Source organism: Sciurus vulgaris, assembly GCF_902686455.1.
Source record: "Sciurus vulgaris genome assembly, chromosome: 11".
Classification (NCBI taxonomy): domain Eukaryota; kingdom Metazoa; phylum Chordata; class Mammalia; order Rodentia; family Sciuridae; genus Sciurus; species Sciurus vulgaris.
In genome coordinates, this window is record NC_136472.1 from 110552316 (window position 1) to 110573474 (window position 21159).

At 41.8% G+C, this 21159-nt stretch overlaps 1 protein-coding gene across 7 annotated transcripts in view; it reads right to left on the reverse strand.

The window, feature by feature from the left end:
* Positions 1-439: 439 nt before the first annotated feature.
* The window catches only part of CADM1 (cell adhesion molecule 1), a 316950-nt gene continuing 296230 nt past the window's right edge, over positions 440-21159 (reverse strand). For 4 of the 7 annotated variants that reach the window (XM_079104470.1, XM_079104469.1, XM_079104467.1 and 1 more), the window contains 2 exons: positions 4776-4907; positions 440-2795 (listed from right to left, as the gene is read on the reverse strand). In XM_079104470.1, coding sequence (XP_078960596.1) covers positions 2677-2795; positions 4776-4907 — 251 coding nt within the window. In that variant the 3' untranslated portion in view covers positions 440-2676. Of the gene's footprint in view, positions 2796-4775; positions 4908-16324; positions 16379-21159 lie in introns of all 7 variants that reach the window. The other 3 variants (XM_079104466.1, XM_079104464.1, XM_079104468.1) reach the window with 1 other exon arrangement.

The following is a 21159-nucleotide window of genomic DNA, read 5'->3' on the forward strand; positions in this document are numbered from 1 at the left end:
AGACGTTGGTGTGACTAAAGAACAAGCTTATTTGGCATCAATTATACATCCTTCATTATTTTATATTCCTTTAAAAAACACAAAAAAACAAGTTTGTTCTTTCTTCACTCTAAAAAAAGTGATCAACCTGTACAAAGTAATACTCAACAATACATTTCAAACAGTGCACTGTATACTTAAGAAAAAATACATAAACCAATATACAACTAAAATCCATAATTTCCTGTTTTTGCTTTATTATTTTTTTCCAATGTGTGGGGCCTACACTTTGCAATCTACCTGAGACGGAAAACACCAATCGAAACACATGAACCTGAGACATGTCAACATTGTAAGCCATAAAGTTACATCAGGAACACTGCACTACTGTACACTTTTCAAAACAGAAAGATGGGAGGTCCCGAAAATGAGATGCCAATTCAGTGAACAATGGTAGTGGTTTGTTTGTTTGTTTGTTTTTCTTTTTTGTTTTGTTTTTTTCTAAAAAGAACAACTGAAAAAAAATCTTTCAACAACATGCTAAATGGTTCTCACCCTTTGATATGGTTACACTATGGTCAGAATGGGTGCTAAGGGCTCGGAATAGAGCTGCACATTATAAAATTCATTGAAAAAGGGATGTTCATTGTGGCTTTTTGTCTTGATTAAGTGCCTAGGGATAGGAGAGGGGTAAACAAGATGCTGCTCGATAATGGATTTTCTTTTACATACCAGTCCGTTCCCAAAAGGCCCCCATATTGCAATGGTTCTATCAAAGGTTAAAATAAAGACAAGAAAAATAAACACGCTTTCAAATAACAAAGAGTTGACACTTTTTTTCCCCTTAAATAAATCAGCATAAGTTTTCCACATAATGTAACAATAGTAAAAATGCACCTTGCAAAATCCAAAATTACTCACTGAAAATGTTATATAATATATATTTATATATATATATATAGATCTATCTTTTTTTGATGCCATCTTTCCATAGGGACTGTTATCTGGAGTCTGGAGCCTTACCAAAACATATGGTAAGAGTGTAGTTTGCGTCCTTCAGGACTACTTCTAGATTTCCTAGGCATTTCAGTGAAAACCCCCATGTCGCTTTAAAAAAATGCAAATGGTAACTTGACTCCTCTACCTTTTCCCAAGGCTCCCCATCTAAGATATGTTCAAGGTAACTTATTTTAGTAGCTATGCAGTATGGCTGCCATCATGCGAGATCAGTAATTTTTTGGCAGATGGTTCTTAAGGCTGAGGAAAGAGGCCAAGGCTAGTGTATGAAAGGTAAAAAGATAAAAACACTCACATTTGAGTTTTGATTAAGTAACTGAAAATCCCTACATGCTGTTTTTCCACCTCTGCTCTGACCTTTCGAGAACTGAGATCGACAGCAGACCAGTGTGAGAACAATACCGGCCCTTCTTTTGCACCTCCTGCCTTTGTCAAGCCAAATCTGAAGGAATGAAAGTTTCACACGGATTTGAGTTGGAAATCCCAGCATGACAAATATCTGTAATATACAGTACATGCAGGCCACATCCTACTGCCTTCCTAACTAAGCACAAAGGAAAAAAAAAAACCTGTCCCATTCAGTCATTCGCACAACACGCGGACTTGCTTTTTCCTACAAATTAGTGAGAAGTAAGGCCGATTGGGAAAGGTGGATGGAATCACTTGGAACAGAAATAACCGGAGCAGAACTGTCTTTCCCCCCTCCCTACTTCCCCTCCTGTGGCAACTCAAATTTGTCCACTTCTATAAAAGGAACAGACCTCACCTGTCGGGTCTATTTAGGGCACTGAGAAAGGAGGAATCCTTTCTGCCCCAAACCTTTCTGGACAGCGTGGGGTATCTATACTGAGCCGTCTACAGACACAGAATTAAAGACAGATTCAATCTCATTGTGACACACCTCACTTGCAGATAACCCTGTACAGTAATGTAGTTCCACAGCAAACAGAACATTTTCTGAATCACAGTCTAATTTTCTAGTCTTCACTGCTCTAAGTATTTGAAACATGGGCAGCAGCAAAGAGTTTTCATTGTTTGTTCACCCAAATCTTTACGACAACAGAGAAGAATGCATTATGGATACACTAAATTCTGAACTATGAAATCTAAACTGTGCTGGTTCTCCTTTTATGAAACTGAATTTGGAACTGAAAGCAGTTACCTCAAAAGTAAACCAAAGAAAGTTAAAAGAGTAACAAAAATGGGAAGGAAAAGAGTTTAAGGAATCCCAGCAGGTAAATTCCAAAATGGGAGATTTTGGAAAAAAATCCAAAACTCGTTTGGGAAAAAAATAAATGTTCACGAAGGAAAAAAAAAAAAAAAAAAAAAAAAAAAAAGAAAAAAGAAAGAAAGAAAAAAAGAAAAAAACCAAAAAAAAGAAAAAACAAGGCACAAAATTTTCTGCAATCTACCGAAACTAAATCCAAGTACCCAAGTTTGACTTGGTAGGAAGAAATAAAAATAAAAAACACAAACAAACAAATAAAAAGAGGTGTCAAACAGCAGAGTGTACTTTTCAAAGAACATTTTTTTTACACAGCAAATCCCAAGCCTTCCCAGTCTCGCACTTTGCCACCCATTCATAAAAAACACACGAGTTTCTCGCAAGTTCCAATATCACTGTCTCTTTATCATCTAAATAGGGCCAGTTGGACACCTCATTGAAACAAAAAGGCTGATCTAGATGAAGTACTCTTTCTTTTCTTCGGAGTTGTTCTGTCCTCCTTCTGCATTGATTATAGCTGTGTCTGCGTCTGCTGCGTCATCGGCTCCTTTGGCTTCATGAGTGAAGTATGTACCTGAAAGATGAAGGGGTAAAGCACCGTGACTGTCTGATGGCCTCTGTGTAAAGTGGTACAGAGATGGCAACTTGCTTTATGGCCATCATCAGCCGAAGTGGTGTGCAGGCAGCAGAGGGGAAAAAACAATTGGAAGAAGAGAGCGAGGTGGGTGAGACAAATGGGGATCCGGGGGTTCCAAAGGCACCACTCCAACTGAACCGCTGCGATATAATTCAGCAAATGAGACATTAGAGCAGTGATTATGACCAGAGGATGTCAGCAGAAGAAGACGTGAGTGGGAGCTAAAATGCAGAAAGCTGGAGAGCTGCTGACTAACGCGTAAACAGTAAACACCAAGGACCAATGACCAGAGATGTGCACGCACGTGGTTAAAGACCAAAGCAAGGAAGAGCAATTAGCCAATAAATGAATTAGGGCCCCGATGACGCTTCTACTGTCATCTCCAATTGTTTATTTGCACAACAGTCTCCTGGCTTCATGAATCATCACTGACTATCCATAGGTGAGAATGTGCTTGAACTTGCACGTATGTTTGATTCTCCTATGCCTTCCATTTCAGAGTGGGGTTCCAGATCGAGAAATAATTTGACATTGTCACAGCTGGAATCAAGGCTTGGGATCTGTCTCCATGAACAAGTGATTCTCTCTCATCATGTAACTCTAGCCCGGACCCGGATTCATGGATTTGCTAATTGGCACAGCCACTTTCTAATGACAAGACAGAACGTTACAGAGTTGGTGACACTCTGATCACCAAAGCCCAAGAGTTTACATGGAGAAAGACAAGGACTGCACCTCAGTACAGTATGCAGGTAGAACTTAAATTGCCTGGCACAATCAAACAGCCCTCCTCCCACTGTATGCCATATCCCTGCGGACTTATATTTAAAAAGGCTGAAACATTTTGCCATATTTTCAGGTTTTCAAAGTGACGAGTTGAGAAAGTGGGAGGTCAAGTGCTTCCCTCCTGTATCCTCTCTTGGTCTGTAGTGACGCACACGCCCTTCTCCCCTGGTCCTCCACCGTTGCTGCTCAGACTCTGCCCTGCTCCCTGGCCTTACCTCCCTGGCTCTGTCAGGCTAAACACTGAGAGGCGGGAGTTCTCAGCCAGACAGCTCTGAGAGTCCCAAATTGTTTTATGCTTGAGACGGACACTTCGTATCCTAAAGGTGGTTGTCAAGTACCTTGAACCTCCACTGCTGGGCTCAAGGGACCTTCCCCAAACCCAGGTTACAATCAAGCAGTATGCAAGCGCCTAGAAAGCCCTGCAAGCTCATTGCACAGTGCTTGAGAAAAACAACCGAGAAAGACAAGGGCCGACAAAGAAAAGGAAGAATAAATTACCAGGAGGGGAGAAGAGGCTCAGAGCAGCATGGGGCAGAGGGGAGGAGCACTGGAAAAGATGATTGCCCATCCAGACTGCACAGCTGATAAGTGTGATGATTAATGGCAATTTAAATCAATTGCACTGATAATTTTAAAAATACATATTTATGTGGCTTTTAAGGCAAAGGCTTTTCTTTAACCTGGGCACATCACCCCAAGGAAGTATTCTAGAGCGCTCGTGACCAGGTTACCCAGAGCTCGGGAGAGGAAGCAGGGCTAGTTCACGGTCTCCTGGAGCATGACAGGTAGTGGGTATGCTTTACCACCGTCTTCGGGGGTTCACGCCACAACTTGCACACCAGCCCCTTACTTCATCACTTTTACTTTAGTCCCAATTATGGATTGGAGAATAACAACTCTATAAAGCTTTATATTTAGAGAGAATCCAAATCAAGGAGTGTTCCTCATCAACTTCCAGAGTCCTAATCAGCAGTTGCTAAGATTTCTGCTCTTTTTCTCTTAACAGTTTTGGAATCAGAAAGGCTCGCAGCCACATATGCCCAACTGCCTATCAAGGACGACCTTGTAAAGCCCCCAAATGCAGGGGTGGTGGTGACATGTTGCTCCTGCCTGCCAAAGCACCTTGCTTACCTTTATGTCTGGCAAAATAGCGCCCCAGAATGATGAGCAAGCACAGCATGGCGAACACCACCACGGCCACGACGCCGCCAATCACAGCGTGATCCACTGCCCTTATCGAACCTTCTTCACCTGCTCGAGAATCTGTTGAAATCAGAAGAGGAATAGGGATGTAGAGCTTATTACAGGACACCAGAGGCCCTGGCCACACTGCCTCCAGGGTCAGAAGGTCACCTTCTTTCTTAATGGAGGAGCCAGCGAGAACAATCCAGATGGATCAAGTTACACTGGGCGAACAGACTGACCTGTCCAGTGCTGAATTGATCTGTTCTCCCCACAAGGCAATTTCATTATAAGCAGCACAGGAGCACTAATGCAAGTGGAACCAGCTAAGGGAGGCAGGGAGGGGAGAGATGGAGTCCACCTGGTCCTGACCTAGTCTTGGTGCTCACTCTATCTGTATCCAGCTGCAGATCCTAATTAAGGAGGCTGACCTAACTGTTTAAGGGCACCCTGAATGGTACCTTTAGGCAATCACAGGAACTGTGGAGGGGAGGACAGAGTATCTTTCCATAGCTGCCCAGTGGCTTATTTCCTGATGGTGTATGCACAGGAAAAGCAAGAGCTCAAAAGCCACAGCAGCCTGGAGATAAAACAAGGATTATAAGACTAGAGACAAGTGACCTGCTTGCTACATTTAGGATGTATGAGGGAGTAAGCCTCAATTTAAAACCTAAAAACCTATTTCAAAAAAGACAGCAAGGAATGATTGTCCATTGCCACAGATGGTTTTTATTTTATTTATTTAACACCTCACAAGGCAATTAATTTTCCTTTATAAGCATCCCTCCCTCAGGATGTCTTCTTTCCACTGAGGAACGACATGTTTGGCTGGGGAACAACTTCAGAATGAACCCAGAATGAGCTATGGCGATGCAGAATGGATGTATGGCAGTGTAAACAATTTTAATTTAGGAACGTGGCTACATCACCCCTTGCTGAAATCCTAATGGCACCCGAGATTTATAATGTAGTAAAAAACAATTATTCTCCCGTTGATTAATACATTAACATTTTGGAGTGGAAGCTAAACCATTGTCTTTTTTTTATTGAGTCAAGTACGACACCTCCATTAAAATGATTTACTAGCTGTACCTTACAATTTAAGCACAGCAGCAACAGAAACGGTAAAAATCTTTTAACTTTACATGATTTGTGAAGTCATATGTGAAGGATTTACCATTTAAATCTTTCAGTACAAGAAGCACATGGCCTATAAATCTGTCCCCCTTGCAGTTGCTGGACGCCTAAGAGAAATGCATTTCACCAGGAAGACAGAGTGCAAATTCAAGTCAATTTCTAAGAAAGATTTATCTCTGTCTCTCTCCAAAGAACAGAGCAAATCTCTGAAGCCTCCACCTCTAATAATATTTGAAGTTTATCGATCAAGTGTACAGATCCGTGACAGCTAAAGGTAATGGTGCTCTTTTGAGCCGAAACCTGATACAACGCTTTCAGCAGGAGGGCATGATTTACACTTTCTATCGATATTTCCAATTCTGCTTGGAGATTAAGTACTGAAGGATGTGGGGAAATAACTCGTGACTGAGGGTTCCATGAAAAGTGCTTTAATTAAAAGAGTTTAAATTAAAAAACGGAGTATTTAAAGTGTTTCATTAAGTTACCTTTGAAAGGAGTACAGAAAAACCCAAACCCAAACCCAAACAGAAACGCCAAATCAGAGGCAGCAGCAGGTCGCCCAGGACAACAGGATGATGGGAGTTTAATTGGAGAATGGAGATGGGTCGGAGGCAGAGAGCACTGCAGCCAATTAGCCCGCTCCGTGATGTGCGAGCCCCTCCAGCAACATGTCTAATAAGCTCGACTTGAAACGTGGTGGAGAGGAATCTCCTTTCTCAGCCGAAAGTGTAGCCATCATAGATGCTACAGCCTCCATTGTCTTGAAAGTCCTTTCAGCGAGGCAGAACTTGGCCATGGAAACTTTTTTCCTTTTAGAGACAAGAGCTTGTTGAAAGGGAGCGCTCCCTTGGGGTGCTGCTGGACTTGCGGCGTCTGTTGGAGAAGAGTGCTTTACGCACTGGAGACATGCACCCCAACTGCACAAATTCAAAAGTGTGCACAGGGGGTCAAAAGTAACAGTAACGTCGGCCAGCTGTGCTCTCTTTAAGGAGCTGTCGAAATAGGGGATCTTGTGGGAATGAGAATTAACTAATTTCCAGCTGCCATGACCTTCAGACTTATTGAAGTTTGTGTTTTTCAACAAACCCCATCTGCTCGAGAACTACGTGAGGAAAGACAAAACGATGGCATGATACCGAGGAAAGAGGTTCGACAGGCAAGAGGTACAGAGAGGTCCCATGCTGGGAAGACTGAGAACAAAGAGACACTTTGACAAGTTGCGGAGAACACTCTCACCCCTTTGTGGGAAGGCACTCTCTTGTCTGCTGTCCCATGCCTAGGCACATGATCATTCTAGAAGTCTAAGAAGAGACAGCCAGAGAGAGAAAGAACAGCTGTGTGTGCGTGCCAGCTCTTGGACAAGGAAAAACCAATAACCTCCTGAAAACAAAACAAAACAAGCCTCACAGGGCATTCATTTTCTGAGTCAAAACTATTCACTTGACCTTTGTTCCCCACGAACTTAGAGCTGAATATGCTATTTTCCCCCGGCACTTAAGCCAAATTAAATATCTACATTCTAGTTATTTTCCCCACCCTCAAGGACATACATATTTTGCAGATACTTATTTATAAGTGCAATCTCTCTAGCTATCTTCTGATACTCACTTTGATCAGAAAGTTTACTACCACCAGTTAATCACCCAGACATTTCTCCTGCCTTCAATTACTACATACGGACACAGAAGGTAACTGATGTTTAATTTACAGGGAGCATTGCCAGTTAGGAGCTCCTTACCGCCTCCGCCCTCCCCCACTCCCACCTCCTGGTTCACTGCCTGAGGGATTAACGGAGTTGTGCCCCTTCCTATGTGCCTGTCTGTCACGGTGTGGCCTCGCTCCTGAAGAGCAGAGCTGTTTCCACACTCATCACGCTCCTTTTGTTTCCCCATGTGGGACGGTGAGGCCACTGAATGGCTCAAGGAGTCTGGGTGACAGGTTACCTACCACCAGGGAAGAACTGTCCACACCTGTGGGCGGGGGCCTCACTTATGATATGACATGACAGCAAGGACACTACAGAGGGGAAGCACTGTGCTGACCGAGGAGGTGGAAAACTGGAGGCTGCGGGAAATATGGGCCACCAGAAGAAGCATGTCTCCGACAAAGTCCACTGGCCCCTTGACCTTTCCTGTTTCATTCTCAAGATGAGAGCTGACCAGTTCCTGGAGAGAGTATTCCTAAGGCCATCAGCAGAGCGTGCTCCTCTGAGGAAGCAGACCCTTTCATGCAGGTCCTGTTCAGTGTCGGCTTTCCTGGGGACATGCTCTCCAGATTTCAGACTCCCTTGTTGAGTCAGGCGGACAAGGAATCCAGAGGCAGACTCTACAGCTGTCCCCAGCTTGACTGAAAGGTAAGTGTGGAGTGGAAAGCACTTCTAAACATGACTGATCCTCAGGCAAATGGACATGTCTTCGGTTCAGAAAGTCAAGCTTTTTTATTCCCTAAGAGGCTATAGTTGTCCCTCTTGCTTAGTGGCAGGTGTAAGAGTGTTTCTGTTCTGGGTCAAAGCTCTGCCTCCATCATCTGAGAAGTGAAGCCGAGTTTCTGCTTGGTATTTGCTTATAAGCATAAAGGTTATTCCAGTCTCGAAGAACCAAGCATGCTTGGACAACAGAGTCCACGTAGAGTTAAGAACCCCAACTCCAAATCCTCTCACATGTGACTTCAAGTGAATCAGAACTGGTGGTTGAATAATTCTGACTTAGACGACACTGTAAATGCTGGAAGATGTTCATGATAATTCTCGGTTGTGGTACAACCTTCCTGCCTGTTCTGTCCCATCCTGCAGTCACTTCTACAGCTCTACGTGTGACAGACAGATCATGAGCTGATTAGTATTCGTGAGTTAGCTTTTCTTTTGGCAAAAAAACTGAAACAACTTGGCTTCAGGTGAGAGTTGACAAGCCACTTGCAGAATGTTAAGTTGGCTACTAATGCTTGGGTCATAGTTTCAACCACCCCAGGCTCGCTTTCGCATCTTAGAAATTGTAGGGGGAAAAAAAAACTCCCTCAAAGAGACTCTCAAGAGGGATGCCCCACACTGCTCAGCTTTTTTCACCTTGGGCCAGCTGACCTGGCCTGCTCTGTTCTTCATGAGCAGTAAGAAGTGTGGAGGGGGAGGTTTTGGGGGCAGTAGTTCCCTAGGGCCTGACAAGAAAGTGGATTACTACTGGAACTTTAGTTTCCTTCTCCCTCCCCATAAAGGACTCCTCTTTCTTTTCTCTGCTTGCTTTCACTCCTTAAACCACTTGACAGAGTTATCCTGAACACAGAGCACTGTGGCCACCATGCTGCCTGTGGTCAGTAGGGATCTTTGCACAGGATCCTGGTTTCTATGGCTATTCTACCACCTGGCATGGGATTGTAACATGAGTGGCCAAAGCAGGAATTCCAAGACAACCAGGGAATGGCCAGCACATCCTAGACAAGCTTCTGGCAAGGAGGCTTTGACAGAGGGGTTACAGCATATCCACCCTGAAGCCCAGGGTATAGAGCCCAAGGTCAGTCGCTTTGCCAAAGTGGCACCAGGTTTTCTACCTCTGAGGAGTGAAGTGTGAGGATACTTCAGCATACAATGAATGGCAGTCATTCCACAAGGGTTTGTCACTCTTCAGACTTCCCTGGAGCAGGCTTTAAGGCATATTTAGCTCACTTGATGAGAGCTAGCCACTCTTTTTAAATGCCCATATTTATTCTTTCCAGAGGTTATAAACTACTTTAGGTCTCCTCTTAATGAATATTTAAAACAGGTGGAGGTTCTAACGATGTAAGTCTTCCTACTCCTATTTATCACACTATTCTGATCCTCAACCTTCGCCCATTCATGGATGAGTGGAGAAAATGTTAGAACTGCTGACGTTTTGCAACAGTTTTGTCATTTGGTTCTGTTGAGGTCTTGCTGGACAAGTCAGTTTAATTAAAAATTCTTAGAATTGGGGTTTATAATAGAAATGCTGCCTCCAGCTTCCTCAGGCTGTAGGGATTAGTCTATCTCAGAGAAAGCTTAATGACTATGATGTCATTTGCTACTTCTGCTAGGAAGAAAGAAAAAGGTCTGGCAGTGGATCTTCCAAATCTGAGGTGAAACCAAAATCTGACTTCACAAAAAAATAAATAAATAAAAATAAATAAATAAATAAGACAAAACAAAAAACAAAAGCAAAGACCAAGAACTCAAACACATACACAGAAAAACCTGTTACCATCTGAAAAACGTAGCTACTCATTTTCATCACCTATTGAAGCTCTCATCTCTGGCAACAAAAATAAGTGTGCATTTTAAAAAGCACAACTTTATTACCGAAGGGGAACAAACTGAATGGCATGCGCTGACAAAATGCCACATTATTTGCTAATCCTAATATGTTATTCTTCTTTAAGATTTGCTTTTCTCAGCACCAATTCAATTATAGATGCTACAAATCCTTCTGACATTTAATTCCCTCTTGTCAGAGAGTAGTAAATGTATACAGTACATGCACAGCTTTCCCATTAAGATGTTAATATATATTGGAGCACACTAGCCTCTATGCAGCATAACCTTTCTTTTCTGTCTTAGAAAATGGAAGAGAAGGAATAAACGTAGGCAAGAAAACCTCGAAGACTCCCATATAGCATCCCAGGCGTCTGGCACTACCATCAGCTGCATTCAATTCTAGCAATGTAGCTGCAGCTATACTAACATTTCAAAGGAACTATGTTAAGCTACTTAAAGGAAAACTGCAGTAATCATCCTCATTGTGCCACCCGGAGCTCAGTATGTGTTCATTTAAATTAGAAGTCCTGCATGCCGATTGTGGCTGCACATCGTTCAGTGATCAGACTCAGGCTTTCTGAGAATGTTCCTGCCTACACTGCTGTCCAGAACATGGTCCAAATAGGGGACGAGTTAGGAGCTCATCTTCTACATGGCCCATGGGAAAGTGCCCTGGACTTGCCATCAGTTCTGGGATGGAAATTGAGCTTTATTACTTTTCTCTGTGACTTCAGGCAGGCCACTCAGACACTGGAGAACAATTATACACTTCCCAGGGTGTGTTGCTGAGTACTAAAGCATCTATCTGGCTCAGGACTTGACATATCACAGGGACTCAGTAAGTGCTGGCCAAATTTAAATCTGCTATATGAAAGCCCAAGGAGGGGTTTTCTAGTTCTTATCACAGACCCAAGGCAAATAATTATCAGCTTTTTAGGGTTAAGGGTTGTAGTGCGTACTCAGCATTGTTCACATATGGTAAGATGCCTAATAAATACTGAGTTGAAGTCACCAAACTCTTTTTGCTTATATGGAATAGACACCAGTGTAACTAACAGCCTCTCTGTCCTGTATGATAGTCAAGGCTGTGGGCCTGGCAGCTGAAGGTCATCTGGTTCAAGTTATGATTCAGGTATACCATTTGAGTATCAGGAACATGAAATACTTGTTGTAAGCTAAATAGAAAAAGAGATTTTTGTTTCCTTTTCTGTTCATTTTTCTCCCAAGTTACTTGAATTAGTTAGTTTAACCAACAGTGGAAATGACTTGATTGAGGTGACAGGGTGTAAATCCTCCCAGGGCAGTAAGCATCACCAGAGACCAAAAGCCACGCTTACAAGTTGACTCTGCTCATCTCATAACAATAAAAACTTAGGGGTGTGACTGCCTCTTCCATTTTAAGCAACAGGAAGGCACCGAGGATGACACCAGAGTTTTCCTTAAAAAAGTAGACACCTGACAAAGAGGAAAGAGTTGTAAAGTATTTCCAAACACACATTTCCCACTAGAATCTCTCTCTGCAGAAAGATGCTTCAGTGGACCTCAGGCATTTGGGGGTGTGAGGAAGATGGATTAATGAATATGGTGAAGTCACCCCAAAGCAGTGTCCAACCTGTAGAACTAGAATTTACACTTTGCATATGGCCTGCCAACTTTTGTAGTTTGGAAAAAAAATTTCCCATTTGGTGGTCTCCTTCCTCCCCATGGTGAAAGGGCAGCATGTTGGATGATGAGAAAGACTGGCACTAGCATGAAGTTCAAACTCATGTTTTGTTTGGGAAGGTTGCAGACGAGCTGGCATGGACCCAATGTGATTTTTATTTTTATTTTTAAGTCTACTGAATTTAATAAACTGAATTTTTAAGGAAGGGAATTTATGTTTTAACCTTCTCTAGTCCATCACTTTCCTATGGCATTTAGGACTACCTTGGGGGAAACCGATCCATAACTTAGGGGGGCCAATGGGGCCACGGACTGAAAACAGTAGAGCAGAGTTTAGGTCTTCTCTGAGGGGGAAGGAGCTTGATTTGATGTCAAAAAAGATCTTCCCAGGTCACTCAGCACATGGCTTTACATCTGATGGGATATGGAGTGCCTGACTTTCCCCTCCTCATTCCCTGGAGGCACACCTGAGATGACAAGGGCAAGACAAACGGGATTCCCAAAGACCCCAGAGTGGCTATGGATTCCACACAGGAGTGGCGACCACTCTAAAATAAACTCCTCCATTTCTCTAGAGGTGGGAGGACCCATGTTTTGTCTGTCTCTTTGAGTAAATCACTTAGCCCCTGGAGCCCAGTTTCCTCATTTATAAATGGAGACCAACAACCCTTCCTTAACAATCGCACAGGATTGATTTTCCTGAGAATCCTCCCAAGGCTACTCATTCTCATCCATCAGGCCTTCCTGTTCAGGCGCCTTCCTAGGTGAGCTTTCCCAAACTAGCCTCCACCTCTTGTTCTAGTCCTCACTTTACATCTCCAGGTCCCCATCGAGACCCCCAGCATTTGGCACTGTGTGACACTACTCATATTTTGAGTGTCTCCCCCACTAGGAATTTACATGAGAGCAGGGCCTTGGTCTGTGAAATCCATGGGCCCTTTCAGGTCCGGTTTGGTTTTGTTCACTGCTGCATGCCAGGTGATAGCCCAGAACATGGACCTCAAATAATTTTGTCAAATGAATTAAAATCAAATGAGCTAATACGTGTGAAAGGCCTATCTAAGCTGTAAAATATGACACAGATACAAGCGAAATCATAGCACACTTTACCTTAAATGCATCTGTTCAGTCCCTCTGGTTTTGGACATTTTCTATATTATCATTACTGTTAGTCTACCAACGAAATTAAATAGCCTGTTTGCCAAAACAGGGGGTTCTATATGGGTGTCAATAAAGAAAGCATCGCCCTAAATGCTCTGGTGACTAAGGTTCTCATATACATTTTAAGCAAGTCAGCTAGGTTTTAGGGCACTCTGGTTACTGATGGCCGTATATTCCACCCCAGTTGACAGTGGGATCCACAGGTCTTTAAGTTCTTCCATCATCTAAATTTAAAGCCCATGCTGCCTTTATAACCCATTTAGGGGACTACAGTTAGTTTACTGGGTTCCTCCTCACACCTAGGTAAGAGTTATCAAGGTCATGCAGAATTCGCCCTCCACTCACACATTTTTGTGGATTGTTGAGGGACACGTAAGACGTTTTCAGATCACTTTCTTGTTTGCAGAGCAAGAGTTGAAAATAGCTCAGGTTATTTCTTATTGGTGCCTTTGCTTCAAAAGCAGAAGTCTGACAGATTGATTGTGCTGGAGGGCCATTCTCTGGTACGCTGTCCATTTACCCTATTTACCTCCTCATTCTGCAGATCCTGAAGGCCCCTCCACTGCTAAAGGGAGGGAGGCAGTTGGAGATATTTTTTAAAAAGTTTTAAAATCAAATAGGAGGACAAATATGCTTCAAGCTATTCTATTCCACATGGGTGGCAATAACCACCAGCTGTCACCAGGAAACAGCAGATGTAATTGATAAAACAATTCAAAACTCATGCAGATCCATCATCAATAAAGTTAACACCCAAAAAGTAAATGAAAGGGTTCAAAGTAGAACTGGATGAGCTCCCTAGGTCTGCCAATAATTAAATCACTGCACTGCACACAAGCATCATTTTTTTATGCAGATTACAGAGGAGGATCAGCTGGGTGACTTGCTTTGCTGGGTGAGGATAGCACACCATATGCTGCTTATGAAACTGTCATTAACTGAGGTAGCACTGATGAATGGGGGAGCAGGGCCAGAAGGGCAAGGGAGAAGACAGACCATCATTATTTGGAAGTATATAACATTTATCCATAATATGGAAAGGGTGGAATTTCTACCCTGATGCGGCAGGGAATGGATAATATTATTCATTACCACAGTTTAGCATTAAATGTGCAACACCTACTCTAATTTATTGATGGGCTGTTTAAGACGGGTGTTAACCTGTTTGTCTTGTATTATAATTGAATTCAGTCTCTAGGCTACAGAAATTTGAGAAGTTCATCCTTTCTCAATCAATATGCTCCCCTTCAGTGACCCATTTCAAGACAGCTTCATAAAAAATAATGTATTTTGTTTTAATAAATTTAAACACTATGACAGCTGCTCAATTTTTATTGGTTGTTTTTTTTTTCCCCTTCAGATGTCTCTTTGCTGCCGAGTGAAGCCAAGCTCACAATCAATAGTAATTGATTAATCAGCATCCCCTTTGAACAAAGGTGCTAATCAGTTTTTGATTAGTTCATCAAACCAGATGCAAAGGCAGCCCGGCCCCAGCCTGCTAGTTCATCAGTGCTGTACATGACTTACAGCTCCTGAGCAATATGACTGTAGTGTTCCTGGAGGGCGTGGGGGAGGGGGACAACATAATTATTAATTTAACTGAATTATTATGAACACAAACAGTTGTTGGTTTATTGCTCCTGACTTGGGTGATTGATAGGACTGCAGCAGGGACCCATCTGACTTGGTGCAGGGATGAGGCTTGGAGTATTCCTAATTGATGATGCTGAAGAAGGGGTGGATGGTTGGTTTAGTCACGTTTTCCTAAAGAGGAGAAAAATTACTTTTGCCTACGTGAGTAATCCTTGTCTGGCTAATATGCCAAGAGGGATCTGGGCCGACCTATGAGAACTCCCGTCTTAGAATCGTTGAAGAGCCCCGATTGCTATGACCACTGTGTCAGAGCTGTTTTATTTAGGGTCAGCATCAGAACTGAGACCATCTACAACCAGGAATGCACGCAGAAATCGCTTCCTTCGGGAATCACATTTTAAGCAGGAAGGACTAAACTTTTATTTTAAAAGAAAATTAGGCTAATATCTTCACAACTTCTCTAAGTACACCACAAATAAGAGGGAAACAAGACACTACTGATGGGCTGGCTATCTTTCTCATCTTCTATTAATTTATCTCAATTCACTGGGGTTCAGAATTCACTCATTCATCCAACAAGTATCAGCTGGGTGCTTATTACAGGAGAGGCATACAGCAGCGAACAAAACCAATGTGGCCACCTGGAAGTTTCCACTCTGGAACAATCCAACAACTAAGTGCGCACTGGGCACTACATCTGTTGCATTTTGAAAAACTGGGCAGTACGATCTCATTTTCACACTGGGTAAAACTTATAGTTAGGGACTGAGCCTCAATAACCTGCTGCTCAAGGGCGCTGCAGTAGAACTCATTGGGAAGGGGCAATATGGAAATTCCCGCCCCCACCACAGGCTGGGGTGAGCACACACACCCTATGCCTTAGTTTCTCTGTTATGACAAGGAAAGGACTTGCTTACCGATTTACCAAGTGACTGATCAAAGTGTCCAAGAAGCTGTAGCTGGTTGGCAGCGAAGTCTCACAACATCATGGGAGCCCGAATAATTGTTTAGCTCTGACCACTTTAAATCTCTTCCCTCCCTCCTTTTTAGGATATGCTTCTTATTCTGGATTAGTAACACCTAAATCCTGGAATCAAGCATGAAACCTACTTTTGCAAGAGCTCAGTGTGCTGTGAAAAAGGTCTGAGGTGGATAATTAGTTTACATCATGGTGTGTGACAAAACAATTGTCCCCCCCTTCTTGCCTGCCCTTCCCTACCCCCTACTTCTAAGATAACTATGTCATGGTTTTTCAAGTCTATTCCACAGAAGCAGACAGTCAATATGAGTTTAAGATCTTGTCACATAATCCAACATCCTTAAACTGCTTTGTAATGCAACAAAATTTCTCCTGAACCATTCTGTATCTAGGACATAAACATTATTTTAAGCCACTGAACACAGAGTGGCTTTGGGACAATCCCGAAGATAACTTGACCTCCACTGCATTAAAAGGACTGGCCTTGATCTTAAGTATAAATATTACTACTACCACAGGGAAGAGAGGTGGGTGGATGAGTGGGGAGGGGAGGAAGAAAGTGTAGATAAAAATTTGTTCTTTTGTTAGTTTCGAACTCCATATTTGCCAATTGATTGCTCAGCAAACCAAATGGCCATTTTGTAGAGAAGTGGACACACTGCCCACAGGTTGGACACTGCAGTGCCTTACCTAATGACTAGCCCTTACCTGAGAGGTCCTCACTGTCCAGTTCTTCTGCGGAATTGGGCAACTGAGTAAGGCCTTACAAGTAAAAACAAATCGTTTTTCTTTTCATTCCTCGAGGGACATAAACAAAACACTTAAGAACTGAGGATGATTTTTTAAAAAACATGAGCCAAATCTCTTGCTATCTCTCACTTTTTTGGATAGCTTGACTGTATTAATCCATAAATTCATGTCTTCAATCATGTAATTTTTTTTTATTGATACACAATCGAGGCAGAAAGATTCCTCAGTCTCCACTGTTCAAAGCACATGAAACATGAAGGTGAATGTTTAAAATCACTCATTCATAACAGCATGCAAAAAGAAAAAAAATAAAGCTTGATTGTTAGCTGTTGATGCTCTGATACATCTCTTAAATACAAATGTATTTAGATGTTACATACTGATGTATGTAAGTTGTATTTCACATTTTACTGTAAATTGAAATCCTTTGGCAATACTGACAAACACAGTTCATTATCAATTTATGATGATCTTGGATCACATATCTCAAAATGGTACAGCATCTGCTAACTGCAGATTGCAGGTTATGCCTTCATCAGAAAATCTGATGTGCAAAATGATTTTTTTAAAAAAGAGAATTTCATAAATCAATGGTATTCCTGAAAAATAAAACCCTCAAAGCTGAAAAAGCAGTTAGGTCAGGAGGTAATCAAATAGGGGCTTGAAATGCCTATATGGGGGTCAACCCCAATGTTGGCCAGATGCGGATAGTTCTCAGCAAGCTCTGATTTGAATTAAAAGAGGTGAAAAGGGAAGTAGGTAAACAACGGGAGGCTCAGCTAGTCCATGGCTGCCATTTCCTCGTGCTTTGTATGGGGCTAATCTTCTAACGAAGTTTATTAAGCAACACAAAACGCTAGACAGTCAAGGCACCCTTGCCTTGTTTGCTGCTCTCCTCCAAGTCCCATCTAATTGCCCCAGGAACTCACATTCCCACAAAGGTTTGAGTATGCTGCTCTAATGGAACTGTCACTTCTGAGGATGCTTGTGAACCTATGAAACTCCAAGTCTTTGGTGACAGATGTAAGTCTTGTGTTTAGTGTTGCATCTTTCCCTTCTCCTGTGACCAAGCACAAAGTGTACTCTCAGTAAGTATTTGCTAAATTAATGATTTGGGAGTAATCCTCAGTGAGCCACCAACCAGAGTCTAAAAAGCAACCAAAACAAACAAATGCTCTGGAACCAAGAAATATCATACTGATTGCCCTATTTTTAAAAACCCAAATTAACCAAAACGATCCTGTACAAATGGTCACTAAAGCCTGGATTTATAAAGAAGCCAAATGAATACTGATAGCCAGCCAGGTTGTTTCTGTGAGAGGAGGCTGTCCATCATCAGCCTAAGAAAGGAGAATTTCTCTCATGACCCTTCATTGGCAATACACAGGTGCCCAATCAAAATGAGAGGCTTTCAAGTCCACAGGTGTTCTCAAACTATAGATTTAGGCAACTAAAGGGAAAGCAGTGAGTAATGCAATAAATTATAGAGGCAACTGAGTAGGGATGCTACCCATTTGTTCTGAAATGTGATTGGTTGAAAGTGTTCCTATTTCTAATTGGCTTTATCCATTGTATAAAGACTGATGAATACAATTATTTGAATAACTGTTATAAATGGGCAACATAAAGTACCTCTCTGTTGTTAATTATGAATCTGCAGTTCTCAGAAGGCTAATCCCTCACTTCTATGTGGCCCAACGAATATCAAAGCGTTCTACATACGTGCTTGGTGCCCACTGAACCACATTAAACAAGGATGTTTCAAGCAGGCAGCTTTACTGATGGAGGCTTGTTTCCTTGGGGAGGGCAATAGAAAGCTAATTTTAAAAAATAAAGACAAACATGTTTATGAAATATCGATATGCAAAGTTTTCCATTAAGAAGCATCAGATAGTTGATATACACCTCATTAAAGCCGAAACTGTCATTTTTAATGGCATTAACTTTAAAATATACCAAATCATCTGGAATCTACTGCTCAGATTATGTTCCAAAGTGAGAAGCCATTTAGGCTAGTGGCGTTAAATTTGTTTTTGCAGTACCATTGTCTTTTATGAATCTACAGCACTCTGCCATAGTTGGATAATTTCTGAATAAATATAATTAGGAAGAGTTTACTGAAGCACTGAGTGTACAAGTGAGGACAAGCAAAATTTACCTCCTAAAATTGCTTTGGCTTAGGTATTTTTCTTTCATGTTAAAAATTATACACCTCTCATTTTCTCAAAGAAAAAGACAAAGATGTGTTTTATGAAGCAGAGATTACTCTTCAAAAAGAAACTTCATGATTTAACAATAAGTGGGAAATTACTTCTTGTTTTTTTTCTTTAAATTTTCATATCACCTATTAAAGCCCTTCCTCATCACTTCTAATTAAAATGCATTCAACACATTTCTTTAAATTTTGTTAAACAAATGAAAGTTTACTTTTGGTCCATACGGGATTTTTCTGAGCAATTAAAACAGTCCTAAGGTACAAATAAATGTGCTAACTCAATATATGCACAACGATAATCTCTTTTGCAGAGATGTGGGTTTTGCTTTTCACTTTTTCTTGGGGTTCCCACATGCTGTGTGACACACCCTAGTCTTTTCAGGGCTTCTGCGGTTGTAACTCCTCTTTTACAACCGTCACTGCTGACTTCTCCAAGTGGTGTGATGTGGCAATTTTAAACCAGGGGAGGAAATCTCAAAAAATTAGAAACAATAAGAAGCCCCAGACACTTAAGTGAATAAGTAAAATCTAAATGCCTCTGGGTTTGGTTCATCAGGGTATCATTTGTTTTAGTAAACTTCAAAAAAGAATGATGAAATAAAACTTTTAGGAAACAGAACAGCCCACTGGCCCTGGTACCATTCCCATATGAAAGCAAAAGTAGGCGACGGCTCTCTCTTACCTAAGCGGCACACATCTGATCACTTGGCCATATTATGGAAACTGTTACTTCCATCACCAGCCTTAAGAGTTCAGACGCCCCCGGTAGTTTTAATCTAAAAGATCAGTCATCCTGTTCTTCCTGCTTTGTCAGCTTTTGTGGAGAGTTTTTCCCTTCTTCCCATTAGCAGAAATTTGGTTCACGCCGTTAAACAGTAGCACATTGTTTCCAAACTGCATATCAAGGCTGAAACGCAATCTTCAGGTCCTGCAGCCATTCGTAAACCTCTTTAGCTTTGTTCTTGAGTAGAACATACAATGTCTGCAGAGTCCCTTGACTGAATGACAGCCTTTGAATGCCATTGTTATGTAGGCATACAGAGAGATGTACATAGAGGTACATACACAGATGGTGGACATAGCGGTTGTAATAATGCGCACTGCTGGCTATTTTTCTTTAAAATGGGCTTAAGAATTTCCCCGCAATTGAATGTAAAGTAAGATAAGGGAATTTCATGTGCTTTTTAGAATTCCATTATGGTCTGCACTACTCATGAAATAGGGAAAGGGAGATTCATGGAGTAGCAACGTAAGGACAGCAGTCTAGGGCACGAGCTTATGTCTAGCACTGGCCAAACATTTTGAAACCCAAACAGAATATGAAAAATAATTCTTCAGAGGGGTTTCCAGTTACAGACTGAATTAAGATCTATTTAAAAACTCATCTGGGATATGAAAATTCATGAGATCATCAGCCTCTACTGTATCAAGAGGTAGAAAGGCAAGAGGGCAGGTAGACTGAGAGAGAGAGAGAGAGAGAGAGAGAGAGAGAGAGAGAGAGAGAGAGAGAGAGAGAGAGAACCTCAAACCCAGAGGAAGCCAGCTGACTGCAGTGCAGCAAAAGCACAAGCACTATTCCAGACCATGGGCATGCTGTCACCCGACCCCTCACGTGGGGGAGGTGGGTGGGGCAAGGGAGAGGGGACACACAGGGCAGAAAAAGAACAAGGCACAAGACACAGAGAAGCGCCCACATTTGAACAAACAAACAAAAACCATCACACACACCCACACGTCAATAATCATAATAACGATTACACCACCCGTGCGTTGAATCATTCATGCATTTCTGCCGTCAATTTCAGACCATGTGGTATCAGGATTTGGCAGAGTGTTTTTTGGTTTTTTTTTTCTTTTGATGTTTTTTTTGCATTGCTCAACATGCACACATAACACAGGATTCTTCCTGTCCAGGCCTTTAAGGATGAGCTCCAAAAACACAGATGCTCAAGATCCTTATTCAGAGAAGATCCCTTGTGTCAGCCTAGTCTAAAATCTCATTCTTACACTCATATTTATCGTGACTATCAGATCCTTAAAAACACATTGTGGCTGATTGTTCTTTGGTTTTCTTTTTTGGAGAAAATCCATTTGGATTTTGAGTCATGCCCATGCACTTCTAACCTTCAGATACATGCTTATTCCAATCAGATATTGGTAAGAACAAATGGTCAACATACATCAACAACTAGTATCAACTTCATACATACTCTAGCAACGCAAGCTTGAATGAAATATTTTAATGAGTCTTCAAAGGGAAAGCTTTAAAATTTTTTCTTTTTATGAGAGAAAAGAAATATGCAAAGAAATCTAGTATGACAACTTTTAAGACCAGTAAGTCGGTCACAGCTGGCTGACCTAATATGTCTTGTCATTTAAGTTGCCAAGTTATCAAACCACTTAAGATTTTTCTAGGCCCAATCACCATTAAGGATCATCTCAAGGTTATCATCAAATGAACATAAGTCAAATGGTTGCTGTATTCAAGAAGTTGGGTGTTAGCCACAGTGTACTAGAATAAAAATCATTAGAAATCGGATCTCCTGCTTTGTAATTTTCACCATGTTCTATTACCTTT